This window comes from Mytilus californianus, unplaced genomic scaffold, assembly GCF_021869535.1.
Source record: "Mytilus californianus isolate M0D057914Y unplaced genomic scaffold, xbMytCali1.0.p SCAF_2, whole genome shotgun sequence".
NCBI classification, from domain to species: domain Eukaryota; kingdom Metazoa; phylum Mollusca; class Bivalvia; order Mytilida; family Mytilidae; genus Mytilus; species Mytilus californianus.
In genome coordinates this window covers 62,530,781-62,551,034 of record NW_026262668.1, presented here as the reverse complement: position 1 = coordinate 62,551,034, position 20,254 = coordinate 62,530,781, and the positions used below count along the sequence as shown (strand labels likewise).

At 31.9% G+C, this 20,254-nt stretch overlaps 1 protein-coding gene across 1 annotated transcript; it reads left to right on the top strand.

Moving 5' to 3' along the window:
* Positions 1 to 3,028: 3,028 nt before the first annotated feature.
* Positions 3,029 to 19,205, top strand: LOC127730204 (selenoprotein F-like). The gene is made up of 4 exons (XM_052238489.1): positions 3,029 to 3,100; positions 15,218 to 15,397; positions 17,006 to 17,069; positions 18,477 to 19,205. Exons 1-4 carry the CDS (start codon positions 3,056 to 3,058, stop codon positions 18,653 to 18,655), a joined length of 468 nt encoding a protein of 155 aa, XP_052094449.1. The 5' UTR covers positions 3,029 to 3,055; the 3' UTR covers positions 18,656 to 19,205.
* The last annotated feature ends 1,049 nt before the right edge of the window (positions 19,206 to 20,254 follow it).

Below are 20,254 nucleotides of genomic sequence, written 5' to 3'. Positions count from 1 at the left end.
TGACATATACTCTAAAGACACTTAGTAAAGAGGAAATCTGGAAAATATCAGATGATGTCTTATGTTACTTTTGGAATTCCAACCGATGAAGAACTAAATCTTTCTTCAATATCTTGGATAACCGCATCTTCGCTAGCCAAGGGTTATGATCCACTTCCCTTCTCTCCACAGGAGGGAAGTGGATCGTAACCCTTGGCTTGCGAAGATGGCTGCAATGTTGAATTGATGGGTATGCAGAATGCTCCATACAATTGTTTTCCAAAGTATGATACATCTATTTTATCAGTAATCACAACCAGATTGCAATAGCAGTGGCGAAGAGGGCGTTCGCTTCCTCTTTTGATTGGAGAATAAATCATTTTTTAATATAAAATAGTCTCATAAAAAAACACCTTGCTACGCTCGGTGTTATGGAAGTACGTCCCTTTCAAAAATCCTGGATCCGTCCCTGAATAGAGTTATTCTGAAATTACTTATTCTAAGGAAGGTGAAGGTACTAACAAATTCCAAAGATCTGTTAAAGTACCTACGACCCAGAGACAAACAATACCAGATATTGCTCCTTCGTGCAACAGAATTAAAACATTTCACTACCCTTTTTTCAAGTATGTCTCATTCTATTTTTCAAGAAAGTTTGAAAGAATTATATTGCAGACAGCAACCAACAGCAACCATTAAATTACAGGCTCCTGCCTTTGGAGAGGCACATACAGAACTTTGACGGGGTTAAACATGTATGTGGGTCCAAAGCTGGGACAGGGGTAGAACTTCACAATATAAGAAAAAAACGTAAAAACAGATGAAAATAATCTGAATAAAATTCAAATCTATGTTAACTCGCGTGCTCGTATAATTATTATGAGGATAACGAAATCAGAGGTCTATGTTTTAATTAGATTGAGTTGGAAAGGACATAACTCACCAGATCAGGACGAAGCACGAAAAGCTATAGACAAAGTGATTCCACTCTGTGAAGTAACTGTAATATAACAAAGTCAATGTAGAACTTTTTTTGAGATATTATTGCGTCTTGGAGACACAAATGAAGCCCCCGCAGATGCAAAGTATTATCTTAAAATACACAAAGTTGAGCATTGGAGCACATAGGTCTATGGTTCATTGTAGGAGGAGTTATCCAGAAACGCTATGCACCCAGGCTCTTATGCAAGTATATACTCCAAAAATGACAAAGTTCAACTATCTCCCAAAAAAGAAAATATCAATAAAAATCAAAACCATGACCATATGAACACCTGCAATATATGTACAAACAGCTAGCAAAGTGAAAACTCCCTAGCATTCAAACTGTAGGAGGAGTTATCTGGAATAACTATATATATATACCCATAATGGGACGGACGGACGGACGAAAGGACAGACGGACGGACAGACGGACGACAGGGGTAAAACAATATGCCCCCCAACTTCCAATTTCGGGGGCATAAAAATAAACAAAAATTTAGAGCAGAGTATCTTGGCTTGGTTCTAGAAATTGACAATGAGGGTTCATTGAAAAGAAACTTTACGCCAAAGGAAATCCAATGGTGAACTTTCATTTGCTGTGTATCTACATTACAATAGCGCCTGCCTGACATGGGGTATATACATCAAAGTTGATAATAAATTTCCAGGCTTGCGTTTCCTGTGCATGATTTCCTTGATAGAGTGTTTCTGCGTACAAGGAAGCTATTCCGAATGGTAAATTGGAGTCATCCCCTCAGTTCGAAAGTTGTTTTTTTTATCGATCTCCACTTGATATCTCCTCCCTTTTCTTGAGATTTCATTCATAGAAGTAATTTTGTTGATTTTGTATCATGCCGTGTGTCGTCCGTAAACTTTTCACATTTTCAACTTTTGAAACCACATAATTCAATTTTAACTTTTCAGGAATGATAATCCGTATATGAATGGACTTTTAATTTGGTTTCGAACTTTGAAATCATGGCCGTCAGCGTAACATTTTGATTCTGACTGTCCAATTTTAATAAATCTTCTCTTCTCAAAGAAAAGAGCAAATGTTTTGAAATTTAGGGGATTAATAATTGAAATGCACTTTACAAAGGGTCAATTAATAATGATCGATGGGGTGATATGCTTTGTGGCCGGCATATATAGTTGGCACAAAGTTCTCATTTAAACCGTGGCCCCTAAGAAACAACGTTTTTTAATCTTCTTTTCTGAAACAAATTGGTCAATACGTTACAGTCCTATAACATATGACCTAGGGGCCATATTATTTTCTATTTCTGTGTGACGGTATTCATTTTGCTGTTAGTCCTTCAATATTTCAGGGGTTTGGTTAAATTTCTTTCCTTTTATTCTATCTCCGTTTTAATAATATTTCTTGTAGTCTTCTATCCCCGCCGGGCCACTTCTGGTGAAATATCAGCATAAAATAAAGATTGAATAAGAATGTGAAGCCATAATTATGTTAAAACTAGCCCGATGGTTTCCCTTAATCCTGTTTTTTTTGGTAATTTTTCCCACTTCCATCATTTTATCCTTCTTTTTCCCAGATCCAACTTATTTACTCCTATATCCCATATCCTCACTTTTTTACTCCTATATCGCACATCCACAGCTTTTATCCCCTATATCCTACAATGATCCCACAAACTCGTCCCCCCTTTGCATGGGAAATAAGACTAGACCGGGGACAGTTTATATAAACTAAAGTTTTTATGATATGTAATTTCGTAAGGATGAGTTAAAGAACACATTAAATAAGTGAAAAAAAGTTTGAAAAATAGGGACTACTTATTTCAAAATATTAAATACCAAAAAAAGGAAAAACGGGGGATCCATGCCCCTAGCGCTTGTGGTCGTTTTAGAAAAAAATGATGACTGGGGCCTTGTGGTACAGGTATATCAATAAAACTATTGAAACTAAATTAAAAAAAAAACAAAAACACGGATATCGATTTTTATAAGTATCACAGTCACAGTCAACTGTTTCATCAGGACGATATACTAAATATTTGCATTTGGGTCGTACACGGGATTGATCTCCTAAATTTGTCAACTGGATGAAGATAAAAAACTTCCGGTTTTGAAAATGACGGACCTTCCAGGTCTATTGTGCTCCTTTTTCTTTATTTTGGTAAGAAAATTTTGTGTTTCTTTGTCCTTTATTTATTCTAACGATAAAATATGGGACCAATAGATTAGACCCAGACAAAACAAATGTCATACAACTAGATTTATTTAAGGCTGTTATCTAGGCATGTACACAAACCCGGGAGTGATATAAATGAAACGTCAGAATGCCACGTGTTTTAAACTCCTCTTTCATATTGTAACACATGCATACTTTTGCAGTTGTTAATTAAGAACCTTACATATAAGTTGTAGACACTTTTTAAATCGTTTATATAAACAGTATGTTTACCTTTAATTAGGGTCTTTCTCTGATTGATGTTGTTGTGCACTTTATTTCTGGGGGATGGGGCAGGGTATTTGGTGTTTGCCCCATACGTCATTTCTGGAATCATGTCTTTCACCGGTAAAGACCGTCAATTTTGCACCCCTTTATGACGTCATTTACCAGCTAGAATGCACGCCTGTTTGCTTGCTCTATTAAAATTTATTAATTTAAAAGTTTCCAGCACTTTTAGAATCATCATTCTGTAGGGTAGTATAGAAATAATTTATGTTCTGTAAGTACGTAATCTTGATTCCCATACGACTGAGGGAGGGTGACCATCTTATTAGATTTTAGTTTCCCAAATATTTTGAGCAGTATAAAATCAAACTTTTTCACCCGTTTGCTCAACATGTGTTGGAAGTTACGATGCATACATTTTGGTCACGTGGTGATGGAAGTCACATGACAGATTCAACTAAAAACAGTATCCCGGAAACTGACGTATTGACATGTTTGCCATAGGTTCCTTCGCCCTCAGAGTCTGTTAGCACTGGGTCCATTCATCCTATTTAAACCATATATATTAATTTAATAGACGACTTTCGAGTTCATTGCATTTCCGTCAAAAACTTTGGTTTTAGTGAACATCATTCGTGCACTTAGGCATGTTAGGGGATTGGTCACTTCCTTCGCATGTTGAGTGAGCAGTTGGGGGGCTATATTGCACAAATTATTCGGCAAATTAAATTCTTATGATTAATAATCAGCACTGCTATCATTAAGGAATTGTAATTAAGTACCTATGGAAGAATTCATGACAGCTCACCCCACTGCCAAATCGCCCTACTTTTTTCACATACATGTGACAGAGTTGTCACAACTGGAGATTTGAAAATTTTCAGGTGGAGTTTGGCCCTCAAAACTGGAGATTTTTTATTGACATTTTTATCAACTTTTCTCATTGTTTGTGTTAAGGATTGGTAAAGTGTACAAATCCTTGATCAAGTTAATTTGTCATGATAGTTAAACTACACATTCCCCATTTTTGTAAGTTTACAGCATAACCTTTAATGTACTAGTATTCTCTTTATAACAAGATAGAATTTTAATGCAGAACTTTTACATTTGTCGAATTAAAATTAAAATTATTCCATAGCTTTACACCTGATTTGATCCCCATGCATTAATAGTGAATTTATATTTAACTGATTGTACCCCCCAAAATGTAATTAATTTTTTTAGAGTTGAGTAACCAAGACAACTACATTATTGTTGATGGCACTGCTTGATTTTTTTTTTTTATCTTTATTCAATTATTCAACATTTTTTTACAATAGATATATTACATATTACACAAAAATAATCACAAAACAATGGTTAAAAGTATAATGACATATATCATCAACACAATAATCAAAAATTAAATGCAATGACACCTTTAGTCTCTTGCACAAGAATATTATACTTTAAAAAGTGTTTCTCAAAAACATTTCTCATACATCTTACACCATACAAATATTCATACAGGTAAATTTTTCTAATGTTTAGAAGTGTATTTATTAAAGTAGTCTGGTAAGATTATTATTCTATTCAATGATTTAAGTAAGTTATACAATGCAATGGCATTGATGGATTCAAAATTTTAAAAATCTTCAATTAACAACATTTATAAGACTACCTATTTATAATCCTAATGGGTCTGTTATTTTAAAAAAGTATGATTATCAAAAATAATTTGCAATATACTTTTTTTGGGTATGTTCAAAGAAAGTTTTTACCCTTAAGGTAACATTCTTATATAATTTCGTATTCAATTTGTAATTTATTCCTAATTTTATTGATAGATAATATTTTAGGAGCATTTATTTGTAATATTCTAAAACAGGGGAAGTAAATCCAAAATTAATTTCCAACACAAATTATTTATGACCTAAGGCTTGGGTAATAGAAGTTAATTAACGGGTTGTTTGACACCCAAGCTGTCAATTGAAGCCATTGAATATGCTGGTAATAATCACCTTGATTAATGACACAAATCGATATTAATAAGGGTCAACAAGGGAATGAAATCGATTGTATAACAAAAATGGACATTGGAAAAATTTTCGGGATTAAACTTTTTGAAAAAGCGGAAGATTTTAATTCTTAAACAGGAGAGATGAAGAGAGCTTTAAAATCAGGAGATTTTGACTCCCGCCGGAAGAATCACATGTATGTTTTAACCAAGATTCAAGTTTCAAGTTATTATTTTCTCAAAGACCCCAACAGGGGTATGTGAACAATAACACAAATACAATATAAGTATTCATAATATAACAAAATAACAAACTAACAAAGTAATGCAGTGAACATTATAAACATTCATTAACATATATACATGAAAAAGTAATACATTTTAAGGAAGACAATAAATTTCAATAGACATTATTGATGGTTGAAACAATATTAATTTAATGTTAAAACAACAGCTACATGTAGTATAATTTTACAGAATTTTGCAATTTTAAGAACAACATTGTAAGAGTCATAAAATTTGTCAGTATTATTATTGGTAATAAGATAACAAGGTACTGGTAATAATGATTTCCTTTCAACATTGAAAAATGTACAATCAAACAAGTAATGATATTCATCCCCTAGTTGACTTTTATAAGCTCACCTGGCCCAGTGAGCTTTTCTCATCACTTTCCGTCGTCGTCGTCAGCTTTTACAAAAATCTTCTCCTCTGAAACCACTAGGCCAAATTTAATCAAACTTGGCCACAATCATCATTAGGGTATCTAGTTTAAAAAGTGTGTCCGATGACCCCGCCAACCAACCAAGATGGCCACCATGGCTAAAAATAGAACATAGGGGTAAAATGTAGATTTTGGCTTATATCTCTGAAACCAAAGCATTTAGAGTAAATCTGACATAGGATAAAACTGATTATCAGGTCAAGATCTATCTGCCCTGAAATTTTCAGACAAATCTGACAACAAGTTGTTGGGTTGGTGCCCCAGAATTGGTAATTTTAAGGAAATTTTGCAGTTTTTGGTTATCTTGAATATTATTATAGAAAGAGATAAACTGTAAACAGCAATAATGTTCAGCAAAGTAAGATCTAAAAATAAGTCAAAATGACCAAAATTGTCAGTCGACCCCTTTAGGAGTTATTGCCCTTTATAGTCAATTTTTAACAATTTTTTGTAAATTTTTGTAATCTTTTACAAAAATCTTCTTCTCTGAAACTACTGAGACAAATTTAACCATACTTGGCCTTAATCATTATTAGAGTATCTAGTTTAAAAAATTTGTCCGATGACCCCACCTTCCAACCATCATGGCCGACATGGTTAAAAATAGACCATACATGTAGGGGTAAAATGCAGTTTTTGGTTTATATCTCTGAAACTAAAGCATTTAGAGCAAATCTGACAGGTGGCAAAAATGTTCATCAGATTTAGATTTATCTGCCCTGAAATATTCAGACGAATCCGACAACCCGTTGTTGGGTTGCTGCCCGAGTTGGTAATTTTACAGAAATTTTGCAGTTTTTTGTTATTATCTTAGATATCATTATAATATCTAATATCTAATACTATTAACTAATCATTATAATATCTAATATCTAATACTATAACTATAATTTAAACATTAGTTTACATGATTTCCAAAGCATCAGTAAATACAGGTGAGCGACACAGGCTCTTGAGAGCCTCTAGTTACAAATGTCACAAATTCTGTCGTCTATTTCTATACCCCAAAAGCGACCCCTTTCAATAAGGAGTAGATGATTAAGATATCTGAAATTGCATAAGGCTTTCTTCAAATCATCTGGCAAATTAAGTAAATAATATTCTAAACCATGATTACATTTAACATGTTTAAAAATTCTGTGGTTAAGACATTTTGGTGAGTTAAAAATAGTTGTACCCCAATTCTGCTTAAATTGATCACATATATATATATAGTCTCTGTTTTACAAGTTTTGATAAACATATACATTTAGGTACATTTTGTGCAATCCAATATCTTCAGAAAATCCACAATCATTTAAGATATTTTCAATACATGTAACGTTTGTTATCCATTTAGAATGGAAAAAATCTTTCTTATGCATGTTAAATAACAATTTGTACAACATAGCGGATATCTTGTCTTGTTTATTACATATGAGCCTTTTCCACATACCTATCATTCTGCTCTTTATAAATATGTCAGTAGGATATCTACCTAGTTTTCCATATAAAATACAATTAGGAGTAGATTTTTTAACACCCAGTATAATTTTGTTAAATTGTAAAAATAAAGATTCAACAGCATCATTATTCTCATAACTCCACACTTCACAACCATAAAGCAGAATTGGAGAAACCATAGTATCGAACATTTTAAGTTGGATATCAATAGGCAAACCTAAGGATCTACATTTTCTCAACATACTATACATTGCTTTTTTACCCTGATCCAACAATTTAATTCTATTTTTGGAAAAAGATCCATTTGACATAAAAATTATACCTAAATACACAAAGTCATCTACAACATTTAAAATTTCACCATTTAAAGTAAATACAGGTTTTTCAATTTTTTTTACGTTTATTAAATATCACAACTTTTGCCTTTGAAGCATTAATTTCTAAATTCCATGTTTTACAATACAAGTACATTGTGTTAAGAGCAGTTTGTAACTCTACCTTGGAATCAACTAAAATAACTGTGTCATCAGCATATAACAACAAGTATAATCTTAAATAAACAGAAAGGAGTAGGTCCGGTAAGGGCAGATTTTGGCCTCAAAATTCAGGTTCATCTGATGAAAGATTTTGGACACTTTTTAAACACTTAAGTGTCTACTTCAGTCGATTCAATTAGTTTATGTGAAAGATTTGAACTGATTTAGTCATTAGAGACGCTCAAATTCAAGCTTAAATATGAAAAATCTATCAAATATGCCATTATATGTCACTTTTCAGATGGTTTTTGTCAAAAATGAAAGTGGCCGCATCCGTGTTCATTCTCAACCTTTATATATGTTATGTAAAATCATCAAATACAACTTACATTTAAATATTAAGAATGAACACAAATGCGGCCACTTCCATTTCAGAAGGAAACCGTCTAAAAATTAACCAAAATGCTAAAATTTCGAAGATTTCAGTAATTTAGCATGACTTAATGATGCTAGTATCTGATACATGTGCATTGTATTGTCAAAAACAGCCCATATTTATGTAACAGAAGTATTCTTCTTTCCAATAAATAGCTAAAAATTTACATTTTAACAATTTTGTAAAACTGCTATATTTTGGGGCCAAAAAGGGGTCTTACTGGGCCTACTCCTTTCATCAGTATCAAGTACAAGGTGAGTTGCATCACATACATCAGATAGACCATCATAAGCTTTGGATATAAACTCTACCAGGTCATTTACAAACAGTGAGAAAAGTACAGGAGACAGATTTTCGCCTTGGCGAACACCAATATTACTTTGAAAATATTCAGATAACTTTGAACCTTGCCTAACACAGGACTTAGCATTTTCATACATAGCATGTATAACAATAAACATATTTCCATCAACACAGTTTTGCAACAATTTATGCCATAAAGCTATTCTATTTACAGAGCCAACTCGCCTCACTTATGAAAAAGAGTAAACTCCCGATGAATAAAGGTCTACTAACTCGCCCCACTTATGAAACATAGTAAAATCCAGATGAATTTAGTCCAACCAACTCGCCCCACTTTTGAAAAGGAGTTTAATCCCATTGAATAAAGGTCAGCCAACTCGCCCCACTAATGATAGAAAGAATTACACCGTACGGAAGTAAATGTAAGGCCTACCAACAAATTGCTGTTAAATCGGAATCCTTAAATTGTTGTGATAATATATTTCATTATGATACAATTTACTGGTTTCTTTGCATTTATTATGCATATAAATAGTATGACGTCCATTTGGTGGCGTCACTTTTACCTACTAGAGTTATGCCCCTTTACAAATGGAAAAATTGCTGAATTTTTATACGCCCGTTTACGGGACGTATTATGGTATACCGTTGTCCGTCTGTCCGTCCGTCCGTCTGTCCGTCTGTCCGTCCGTCGTCAACATGTCGGACATTAACTCAAAAACGCTTTAACCAATTTGCATAAAACTTTGGTAAATTGTTAATATCTATTGACGTGAGCTCCCTTTCGTTTTTTATAAATTTTAGATTTTATGTTTCCGAGTTATGGGGTTTTATTCATTAAAAAAAGGGGGATTTTCCAGTTTTCGGACAATAACTCAAGAATGCTTTCACCAACTTGAAAGAAATTCTGGTGAATTGTTTATATCTATTGACATGAGCTCCTTTTCGATTTTTATATATTTTAGATTTTTTGTTTCCGAGTTACAGGGATTTATTCATAAAAAAAGGGGGATTTTCCAGTATTCGGACAAAAAATCAAAAATGCTTTCAGCAGTTTTTTATGAAACTTTGGTGAATTGTTTATATCTATTGATGTAAGCTCCATTTAGAATTTTATAAGTTTTGCATTTTACATTTCTGAGTTATGGGGTTTTATTCATTAAAAAAGGGGGGATTTTCCAGTTTTCGGACAATAACTCAAAAATGCTGTCAGCAATTCGCATGAAACTTTGGTGAATTATCTATATTTATTGATGTAAGCTCCCTTTACATTTTCATAAATTTCTAATATGACATTGAGAATTAATTGAACTTTAATTGTTTATAGTCTGACAACAGATTTACTAAGTATTGCGCAACAGAACAGTGTATTGCACAATTTAACAGCAAGAAATCTTTAATTGAATATAATTATATATATATTCATATAACCAATTTCAAGTTCTTTGACTACATTTACTCAGAAACCTATAATATGTCAAATATTTAATACAATCCAAATTCAGACCTGTATCAAGCTTGAATATTGTGTCCATTTTTGCCCCAACTGTTCAGGGTTGGACCCCTGCGGGGCGTATCCAGCTGCGCTCAGCGAAGCAGTTTATTCGTTTCCGTTCTCTTACTTTAGTTTGCCTCATCCAAATGTTATGAAACTTATATGCAATGCTTATTACCACAAAACAAAGATCAAGTTTGAATTTTGGTGGCATCACTTTTACTGTTCTAGAGTTATGCCCTTTACAAATGGAAAAATTGCTGAATTTTTCGTTTCCATTCTCTCACTTTAGTTTGCCTCAACCAAATGTTATGAAACTTATGCACAATGCTAATTACCACAAAACACAGATCAAGTTTGAATTTTGGTGGGGTCACTTTTACAGTTTTAGAGTAATGCCTCTTTACAAATGGAAAAATTGCTGAATTTTTTGTTTCCGTTCTCTCACTTTAGTTTGCCTCAACCAAATGTTATGAAACTTATGCACAATGCTTATTACCACAAAACTCAGATCAAGTACAAATTTGGGTAGCGTCACTTTTACAGTTCTTGAGTTATGTCCCTTTATAATTTTATATGCAAGCGGGGGCATCATCTGTGTCCCAAATTCCCATTTATTTTCTATTGTTATTTTAGTTATTCAGTTGCCAACTCGCCCCACTTATAAAAAAGGGTTAAATGAAAAGTAGTTTAATCTACACAATCTCCCCAACTCGCCCTGCCATGTGCATTTGACTTATGACAACATGATGAAAAAGGGTTAAATGAAAAGTAGTTTAATTTAATCTACGCAATCTCCCCAACTCGGCCCACTTATGAAATAGGGTTAAATGAAAAGTAGTTTAATCTACACAATCTCCCCAACTGTTGGGGAGATTGTGTAGATTAAACTACTTTTCATTTAACCCTTTTTCATAAGTGGGGTAAGTTGGTGAAAAAGTGGGGCGATTTGGTGTGGGGCTAAATGGCAGTGGGGCGAGTTGTCTTGCTTCCCCTACGGAACAAACGCTAATTCTAGTTTAACCTGCATAATGACAACACTTGATGAATTTTAATAGTGCAGGGATACAGGCTGTCCCCTCTGTCTGATAAATGAAGTCATAAAGGCACACATTATTGACGAACTTCTCCAGTGAAGGACATTATAAACTCGAAAGTAGTATATTGGTATTTAGGTTTTTATGTACCTTTGCCGATATTTTTTTGAAAGTACATATATCTTAAAATTCATTAAAACATTTTGAAATTAATTGCTTGTATTGGTATTTACGTTTTTATATATGCATGTACGTGATATTTTTTTGAAAAAGCATATTTAAAAATTCATGAATTTTAAAAAAAATTAATTGCTTTTTTTCAAGCAATGATTGGCTTCCTATACTAATTTGGATTAATATCCTGGAGGGTATTGCACCAGATTATCATGAGATGAAAATTAGTCCTTTATTTAAAGCTTATTTTTCACTGACATGTTCTCACTGGCTTCACTGTTACATTTGTTTTTATTTAGAATTAATTTTAATGATTGTAATGCTAATGAGGTATAATTTAAACATGTATGATGGCTGATGGATTGTTGAATTGTCTTTGGTGGTTTAATGATGAAATTTATTTTTCATAATAAATTAGTCAGCTTGGATTGAGTTAATATACAGCATGAATGAATTGTAAGACTTGTAAGGAAATTTATATCAAAGCTTGGCTCCTTTGATCTCATGTGTGTTTATCTGCTGTTTGGTCGGGTTGTTGTCTCTTTGACACATTCCCCATTTCCATTCTCAATTTTATTTCAGTGACAATTTTTTATGTATATGAAAATAGATTATGGAATCAATTTTTCCATAAAGTATATTCATACAAATAAGTTGCTAAAACATGTAAAAAGAAAAGAAAGAAGAGAAAAAAAAACAAAATTCCCCCCCTAATGATATATTTTGTGATATGAAATATTAAAATTCGGTTTAAAAAGTCAGTTCCATGTCAAATATAATATCTCATTGTTTGCTGATTCCAAAAATATATGGTTTCTATACATTTTTATGTCCCCGCCCTAGCAGAGGGGGCATTAAGTTTTACCCTTGTCTGTCCGTACGTACCTATACACAATCGAGTTTTTAATCCCCCAGCCAAAGCGGAGGGGGCATTAAGTTTTACCCTTGTCTGTCTGTCCGTACGTCCCAAAATTGGTTTCTGTTCTCTAACTTAAGCTTGCCTCAACCAAATGTTATCAAACTTATACACAATGCTTATTACCACAAAACACAGATCAAGTTTGAATTTTGTTGGCGTCACTTTAACTGTTCTAGAGTTATGCCTCTTTATAACTTTATATGATATGCAAGCGGGGGCATCATCTGTGTCCAATGGACACATTCCGATTTATTTTTTTAAATAAGGGAGGTAATTAGTTACTTCCGGTCTGAAGAATGTCATTTCCGGTATTATTTGATAGTTAATTTGACACTGCTTTCAAACATATACTGTTCGCTATACTTTTACTTGAAATACATGAAATAAGTACAAAAAATAGCCACTTCCGGTTTACACAAGGTCACTTCCGGTTTGATTTTTCTAGGCTATGTCTTGTAACCTAATGCATAATGTCCTATGGGTTTATGATGTCTAAATATGAATTTAAAGCAAAGGTCAAAATCTAGAACATCAAATTTACCTATGACCTTGACCTCAATTTCAAGGTCATAAACCAAGGACCTCAAATCAAAAGACCCTAGGTCTTTACTGTATATTGTTCATGAGTCATCATACATGTAATATTAAATATACGAGGGGCTAAAACTCTAATAAAATGTTTACGTATCCTTTCAACTATAATTTACGTGTTACAACATGTCGCAACTAACAATTCTGTAAAAATATTTTGTGGATATCTTCTTAGATGTCAAAAAATAAGTGATAACAAGCCATAATCAAAATTTTGAACATGAACCTGACCTATGACCTTGACCTTATTTTCTTTTTTATGGACCAAGGACATCAAATCAAAAGACCCTAGGTCTCTATCACTTATAGTTTGCCAGTTACAAATACATTTCACTTATATCAAATACAGAAGGGGAAATAACTCTCATATGGAATCTCTATACGGCTTTGGTCAAAATTAAACAAAACATCCTGAGGATATAATGAGCAGTATGGAAAAATAAATTTGTCGGTTTCTTATACGTTTGCGAAATATTAGAAATAACAAGAAAAACAGTGTTCGGGGAGATAATTCTTACATGGGAAAGTATTGGGTTAAGCGCGGTGTCAGTTTTAAAAGCGTATAAACTGTTTGATATCATATTCCAAATATCTAAGCGACATCTTGCAAAACAACAAAACAGCGAAGGAAAAAAATTAGGTGGAAGAAAAAAAATAATGATCAGAACAAAAGCAATAGGTCTTTCCACGGAAAAGTGGAAAGACCTAATGAAAACAGATAACTTTGTCTATGGTTGTTTTATATTAAATACTTTGAATTCCTGTTCACTTCAGTGCAAATCAGAGGAAAATAATTATCTGGTAGCAGCAATTCAACATAGATATTGGATGAAATTTTCAACACAGACTTTAACATACTCTATTGAAAAAAATACATAATACCATTTTACAACAAGATAAAGTAAGGGCTAAATGAAGCAGGGCGAACAGACCCTGATTCATGGGGAAGTGACCAGGTTTGTTGCAGTCTCAAAATGTGTTTACCTTTAAGCACATTATTCATCAATAAGTCACCATATCAAAACTCCAAATGATTTCACTATATATAAAACCTCAATCAAAATTTTATATATTGATAAAATAATTTGTCACAGAGGTCGAAATACATCTTATTTTTACTTGTCCTCATTTACCATGCATGTTTTCTAGTTATCACAGATTTCGTTAAACTTTTGACCGGATAAGAGAAATGTCTGACATGTCTGATGGCATATTACAAAAGTATTTGTTGTTTAATGTTGGTCATGTTGGTAGTGCAAGTGTGGCAAAATTCTAAATCATGTAAATAGCAACAAAGTTAATAAGAATTTTGTTTTCTATGGGACACATTAGAAGCAAACCAGTATGGAGGACTATAAGTAAATAGAAATGTTGTCGTTCATGGGGATACTTATAAAAAACATCTTCATCAATAATTCAGTGATTCAATGCAATGTCATTCTAAAGAAATCAAATTGTTTGGTAGATAAATTTTATATGAACTCAGTGATTGACTTGCAAAACACATATTTTACTTGTCATGGCATGTGGGAGAGTGCCTATTGTTGAACCTTGGTACAATAAATGTACATGTATATATATCATGTATATGTGCTGCACTCAGAATAATTATGAATAATATACTAAATATACAGACAAGTATTACAATACATAACATACTAGTATTTAATCCTATAACAAGCAAAATTCATGTTCATACATGTTACAGCTAATATTCTCACAAGTGGTTAATAGAAGGTACATGTATGATAAGGTGGTATATAGAAGGTACATGTATGATAAGGTGGTATATATATAGAAGGTACATGTATGATAAGGTGGTATATAGAAGGTACATGTATGATAAAGCAACTTATTTGGCCCAACATATTGAATTTCGTTTTGAAATTATAAAATTGTTATTAATTAACTTGATTTTTTAAGGCACATAAACCTATTTTCAAAATTCATGGGTAATTGTAAGATAATGGCTCCCCTCCTTTAATTAATTTTGATTTTAACATGAGCTGTTTAAAAAATACCTGATGTTGAAATCAAAAATATTGTCATTTAAAGATAAGAAGTCACCTCAACTTAATCATGTTTATCAGCTCTAATAAAGATTTCTAGTAATTAAAGTGTATCCCGATAAAATTCAAATTAGGCCAATTGCAAGCTAGAAAATTGGTTATAAAAACTTGAATGTTATATGTTGTAAGATTTTGATATTTCTGAAATTGTTTTTAATTTTATTTTTTCTAGTTGTATTTTGATGATGTAAAATGTAGTCTGCTGTCAGTTGAAGAATGCAGGTCATTGGGGTTTGCACCAAGTTTGGTATGTTCACAGTGTAAAGAGTTGGACCAGTTTAATCTGTCTCAGTTAACAGAATCATGTACCAATTGTTGCCAGAAGGATGAAAGTGACAGTAATACATTAAAAGTAAGTTTTTGATGAATAAATATATTACAGAAGTACAAATTAAATCCTTAGATTTATATTTAGATAGGATGTCAGACTGGGCATCCCAGACACCAATACATTGTAACTGCTAGTCTATTATGGCTGATATGAATACGTCCTTCAATCCTTTAACAGCTATTTATTTGATAAAAACTTCCCAAACTTTAAATATAACTTGAAATGAACATCAACAATATTTTTATACGCCCGTCAATTTTTGACGGGACGTATTATGGTATACAAATGTCCGGTGTCTGTCCGTCTGTCTGTCCGGCGTAAACATGTCGCACCGTAACTTGAGAATGACTTATCCAAATTTCATGAAACTTAACATAGTTGTTTCTTATGATGGTCAAACGATCTGTATACTTTTTGGTGAAAATAAGGTTAAAACTTTTTGAGCTACGGGACTTAGTAACTAAAACAGGTGTGTGTTTTTTTTCACATGTCGCGCCGTATCTCAAAAACAATTTATGATTATTGCTTAAAACTTTACACACTTCTTAGTTATATTAATCTTAAGATCTGTATACTTTTTGGTGATGATTCAAAATTTTATTTTAGAGATATTGAGTATTTTGTTAAAAAAGGGGGAGGGGTTTTTCACATGTCGCGACGTATCTCAAAAACAGTTTATGATTATTGCTTAAAACTTTACACACTTCTTAGTTATACTAACCTTAAGATCTGTATACTTTTTGGTGATGATTCAAAATTTTACTTTTTGAGTTATTCAGTATTTTGTAAAAAAAGGGGGAGGGGTTTTTCACATCGCGCAGTATCTCAAAAACGATTTATGATTATTGCTTAAAATTTTACACACTTCTTAGTTATATTAATCTAAAGATCTGTATACTTTTTGGTTTTGATTCAAAATTTTATTTTTGAGATATTGATTTTTTTTTTTTTTAATGGGGGGTTTTCACATGTCGCGCCGTATCTCAAAAATGATTTATGATTATTGCTTAAAATTTTACACACTTCTTAGTTATATTAATCTAAACATGCTAAAGATCTGTATACTTTTTGGTTTTGATTCAAAATTTTATTTTAGAGATATTGAGTTTTTTGTAAAAAAAAAGGGGTTTTTTCGCATGTCACGCCGTATGTCAGAAACTATTTATGCTTATTGCATAAAAATTCACACACAAGACGATGGGCGTATCATGCGCTCATGGCGCAGCTGTTTATTAATCGATTTCAACAGTGCAATGCTTTAAAAGAACTAGCTCACAGATTGTCTGATTCAGAACATGTGATCTTTACTAGATTTTTAAAAGCAAAAGAATATCTTCACTTTATTGGAAATATTATTCAACATTTATGACTTTGCATGCATTTCAAAATATATAGCAGATTTATTGTTTTAGTTTTGTTTTGAAGTCTGCATAAAACAACGTGCACTGAAACATAATTAATATAATTATGATTAAAAAAAAAATCAAATTCCTGGAACAAATGAAACCGTGTTTGTTTTGTTTATATAATTTAGTAGTCAAATATTGTTTATATAATTTAAAAGTCAAATAATTCATGTCACTTTTGGCCGAAAAGGTATTATAATTTGTGTTTATTTATTCTCTATAGGTACATCCATATGCAGAACTCCATATCTGTGGATGAAAATTGGGGCGGTACCCACAAGTGCAAGGTTTGTTTGATTTTATAAGTACATCTTATTCCTTTTTTTATTATTATGGATTGATCGATCCTTTGTTAGTCCCCTACCGACGAAGTTGAAGGGGACTTAATTAGGTTTGCACTCTGTCTGTCTGTCTGTCTGTCTGTCCATCCGTCAGTCTGGCAAATCAGTTTTCCACCCTTTTTTTCCTTGTGCTTGAAGATATTGATTTGATATTTGATATATTGTTTTATCATGACAAGTTACAGATCAAGTTTGAATTTTGTTCCGGTCTGATAATTTTGTGCAGAGTAATGGTACTTGGACTTAAAGAATTCACTCAAATATTCAGTTTTCTGCCCTTTTTTTCGTCATGCTTGAAGATACATGTATTGATTTAATAACGGTACATTGTTTTATCATGACAAGTTACAGATCAAGTTTGAATTTTGTTCCGGTGTGATGATTTTGTGCAGAGTTATGATCCTTGGACATAGAAAATTAACTCAAATAATCAGTTTTCCACACTTTTTTGTCATGCTTGAAGATATTGATTTGATAATTTGTATATAGTTTTAATATGACAAGCTACAGACCAAGTTCGAATTTTGTTTCGGTCCGATGATTTTGTGCAGAGTTATGGTCCTTGGACTTAGAAAATTCACTTAAATAATCAGTTTTCTGCACTTTTTTTCGTCATGCTTGAAGATATTGACTTGATATTTGCTATGTAGTTTACACCATGACAAGTTATAGATCAAGTTAGCATTTTGTTCCAGTACAATTAATTTTTAACTGTTTCATCCATGATATCAAAAACTGGCTGTTTCAGGCTAAAATACATTCTGGGGAGACATTTTTAGTCCCTTTTACATGTTTATTGGTAGGGAAATAGATTTATGATTATTTTTCAGATATCTTTGATGATATTTCATTGAAGAAATATATAACACAATTTAATGACATTTGCGTTTAGTATGTTAAGGTATTTATTTCAAAAACTCAGCATTTCTTTATTGTTTGTACAAAACCAAACTCACAGCATTGGGTCCCCATGGCATCTTGATGAAATTCTGAATCTGAACTATTATAAAATATCACATAAAGGTCAATAGTACTAGTTCATGTATTATATTCATGTATAGTTATATCATATTTCATTGAGACTTTCCCATAATATTGTAAAACACAGTTCTTATACAATTAGATCATGTTGACCCATATTTTATGCCTGTTTGCAGTTTTTCTGTAGTCTATTTAGACAACCAAGAATCATCTTAAGATTCGCATGCAAGATTTGTTAATTGATCAGAATACATGTACATTCATAGTATAATTTGAATAATCCTACATAGCATTTTAAAGCTCAGATTTAATGTCTTTTAATCCAAAATTTAAGAAAAATTGTACATCAGAATGATTTAATTTATTTTGTAGCATTTGTGAAGAGTGACCGCCCAAATCAGTTCCCTGGCTTAACAATCCGTTATATCAGAGGAGCAGATCCCATGATAAAACTCCTAGATGAGAGTAAAAATGTTGTGGAGACCCTAGGTATAGAAAAATGGGATACAGATACTGTAGAAGCTTTTTTCAAAGAAAGATTAAAGGATTAATATGTTAGCATGATGTGTATTAAGGGTTGAATCTGTGACAGTATGAGAGATGGTGTGAAAATTTGTAATAGTTTATGTATATTTTGTTAATGTATTGTTCATTCCAAATATGTCAAAAAATCATTTGTATCTTTCAGTATCTGTTTTCATCAGCATTCTTGGAAAAAAAATTTTTTACAGTACACTCAGCATTATTTGCAGAAATGAAAAAGTTTTATAAGTTTAAAATTATTGAAGTGAGATTTTGTGGCATGAATTAATACAACATATTTTTTTCTATTCATTTAATCTCTAACCTACACCTTACAACTTACAGTAAAAGTAATGAAACAAAATCATACCACACATGCCATTTTAATCTAACCACCAGAGTTTTAATTTCAATTAGAGGGAATGAATGACCATGACAATGTTGAAAAACTCAACAGTTTCAGTTCACACTTTCAGTGCAATAATTCAAATACATAAATCAAAAAATAAAATGGCAACAAAATATGCTTATATAGCCATACACCTGAATTCAGTTGAGTATGTATTTTATCAGGACCATGTGATAATTCATCTATTTGGGACAAACAAATTTAAAATGTTGATTTTGAGAATGTTCTGAATTACTGTCAGTTTACTTGAAATTCTGTGGAGGAAAAGACGAAATTTTGTTTAAAATGTAAATTATTTGCATTTTTTAATTGAAACAGAATGTCATGAATGTTATGTTATACAACTTCAAACTTTATTTGGCCTTTTTAACTTTTTTATACAAAATTTTAAGCCTGGTATCTATGATGAGTTTATTTATAGTTTTGAACCATTTGTACTTTTTGTTTAACTTATTACAGTTGCGCTAATTGCCATCTTATCTGATTAAGCATAGAATTGCTTCATAGAATGTAAACTTCCAAAAGCTATATTTTTTTGGCATAATGTTTTTTTCAAAGATACATTGCTTTGTGAATTATTTATAATTTATTAATGTGTAAAGCAAGAAGATCCACTTAAAAAATGAGTGCTTTCTATGCAATAAAAAGTGGAAATAAAAAAATAAATACAACAGATATGTATAACAGTTAAAGGGACATACATGACAGACCACTTTAAAATAACATTTTCTAGCATTTGACCCCTGATATTTGAATGTATCATAAATAATACTTTTTGTTTTTTAAACACACAAAATCAGCAGTCAAAGAAAAATAATTGATATTATATCTGGGTAAAAGATGAGTGGTTAAGGTTCTTTCATTTGGATATATATTTGCTTTATATAATTATTGCTGATTTATTAGTTGCGCAGTGAAGTCATCATTTCTTTGATTCATAAGAAGTGCCTTCATAAGTTCATGGTATTGTTGTTAGATAAATGTTTTGTATTTTTGTGTGTTATGTTAACCTCTAGTATGAAGGTCTAACAATAAAGCCTTGTGGCATGTTTGACTGGAGAGGATAGAAGGAATTACACAATACAGGAAAATATGAAATGTTTGTCTTATGTCTAATACATGAGGCCAAAATATAAGATATAATAAAAGTATTTTGATAAATGGGTTTTTGTTTTTACCTTATTCACATTGTATGCCATTATGTCATTGTCAAAAATTT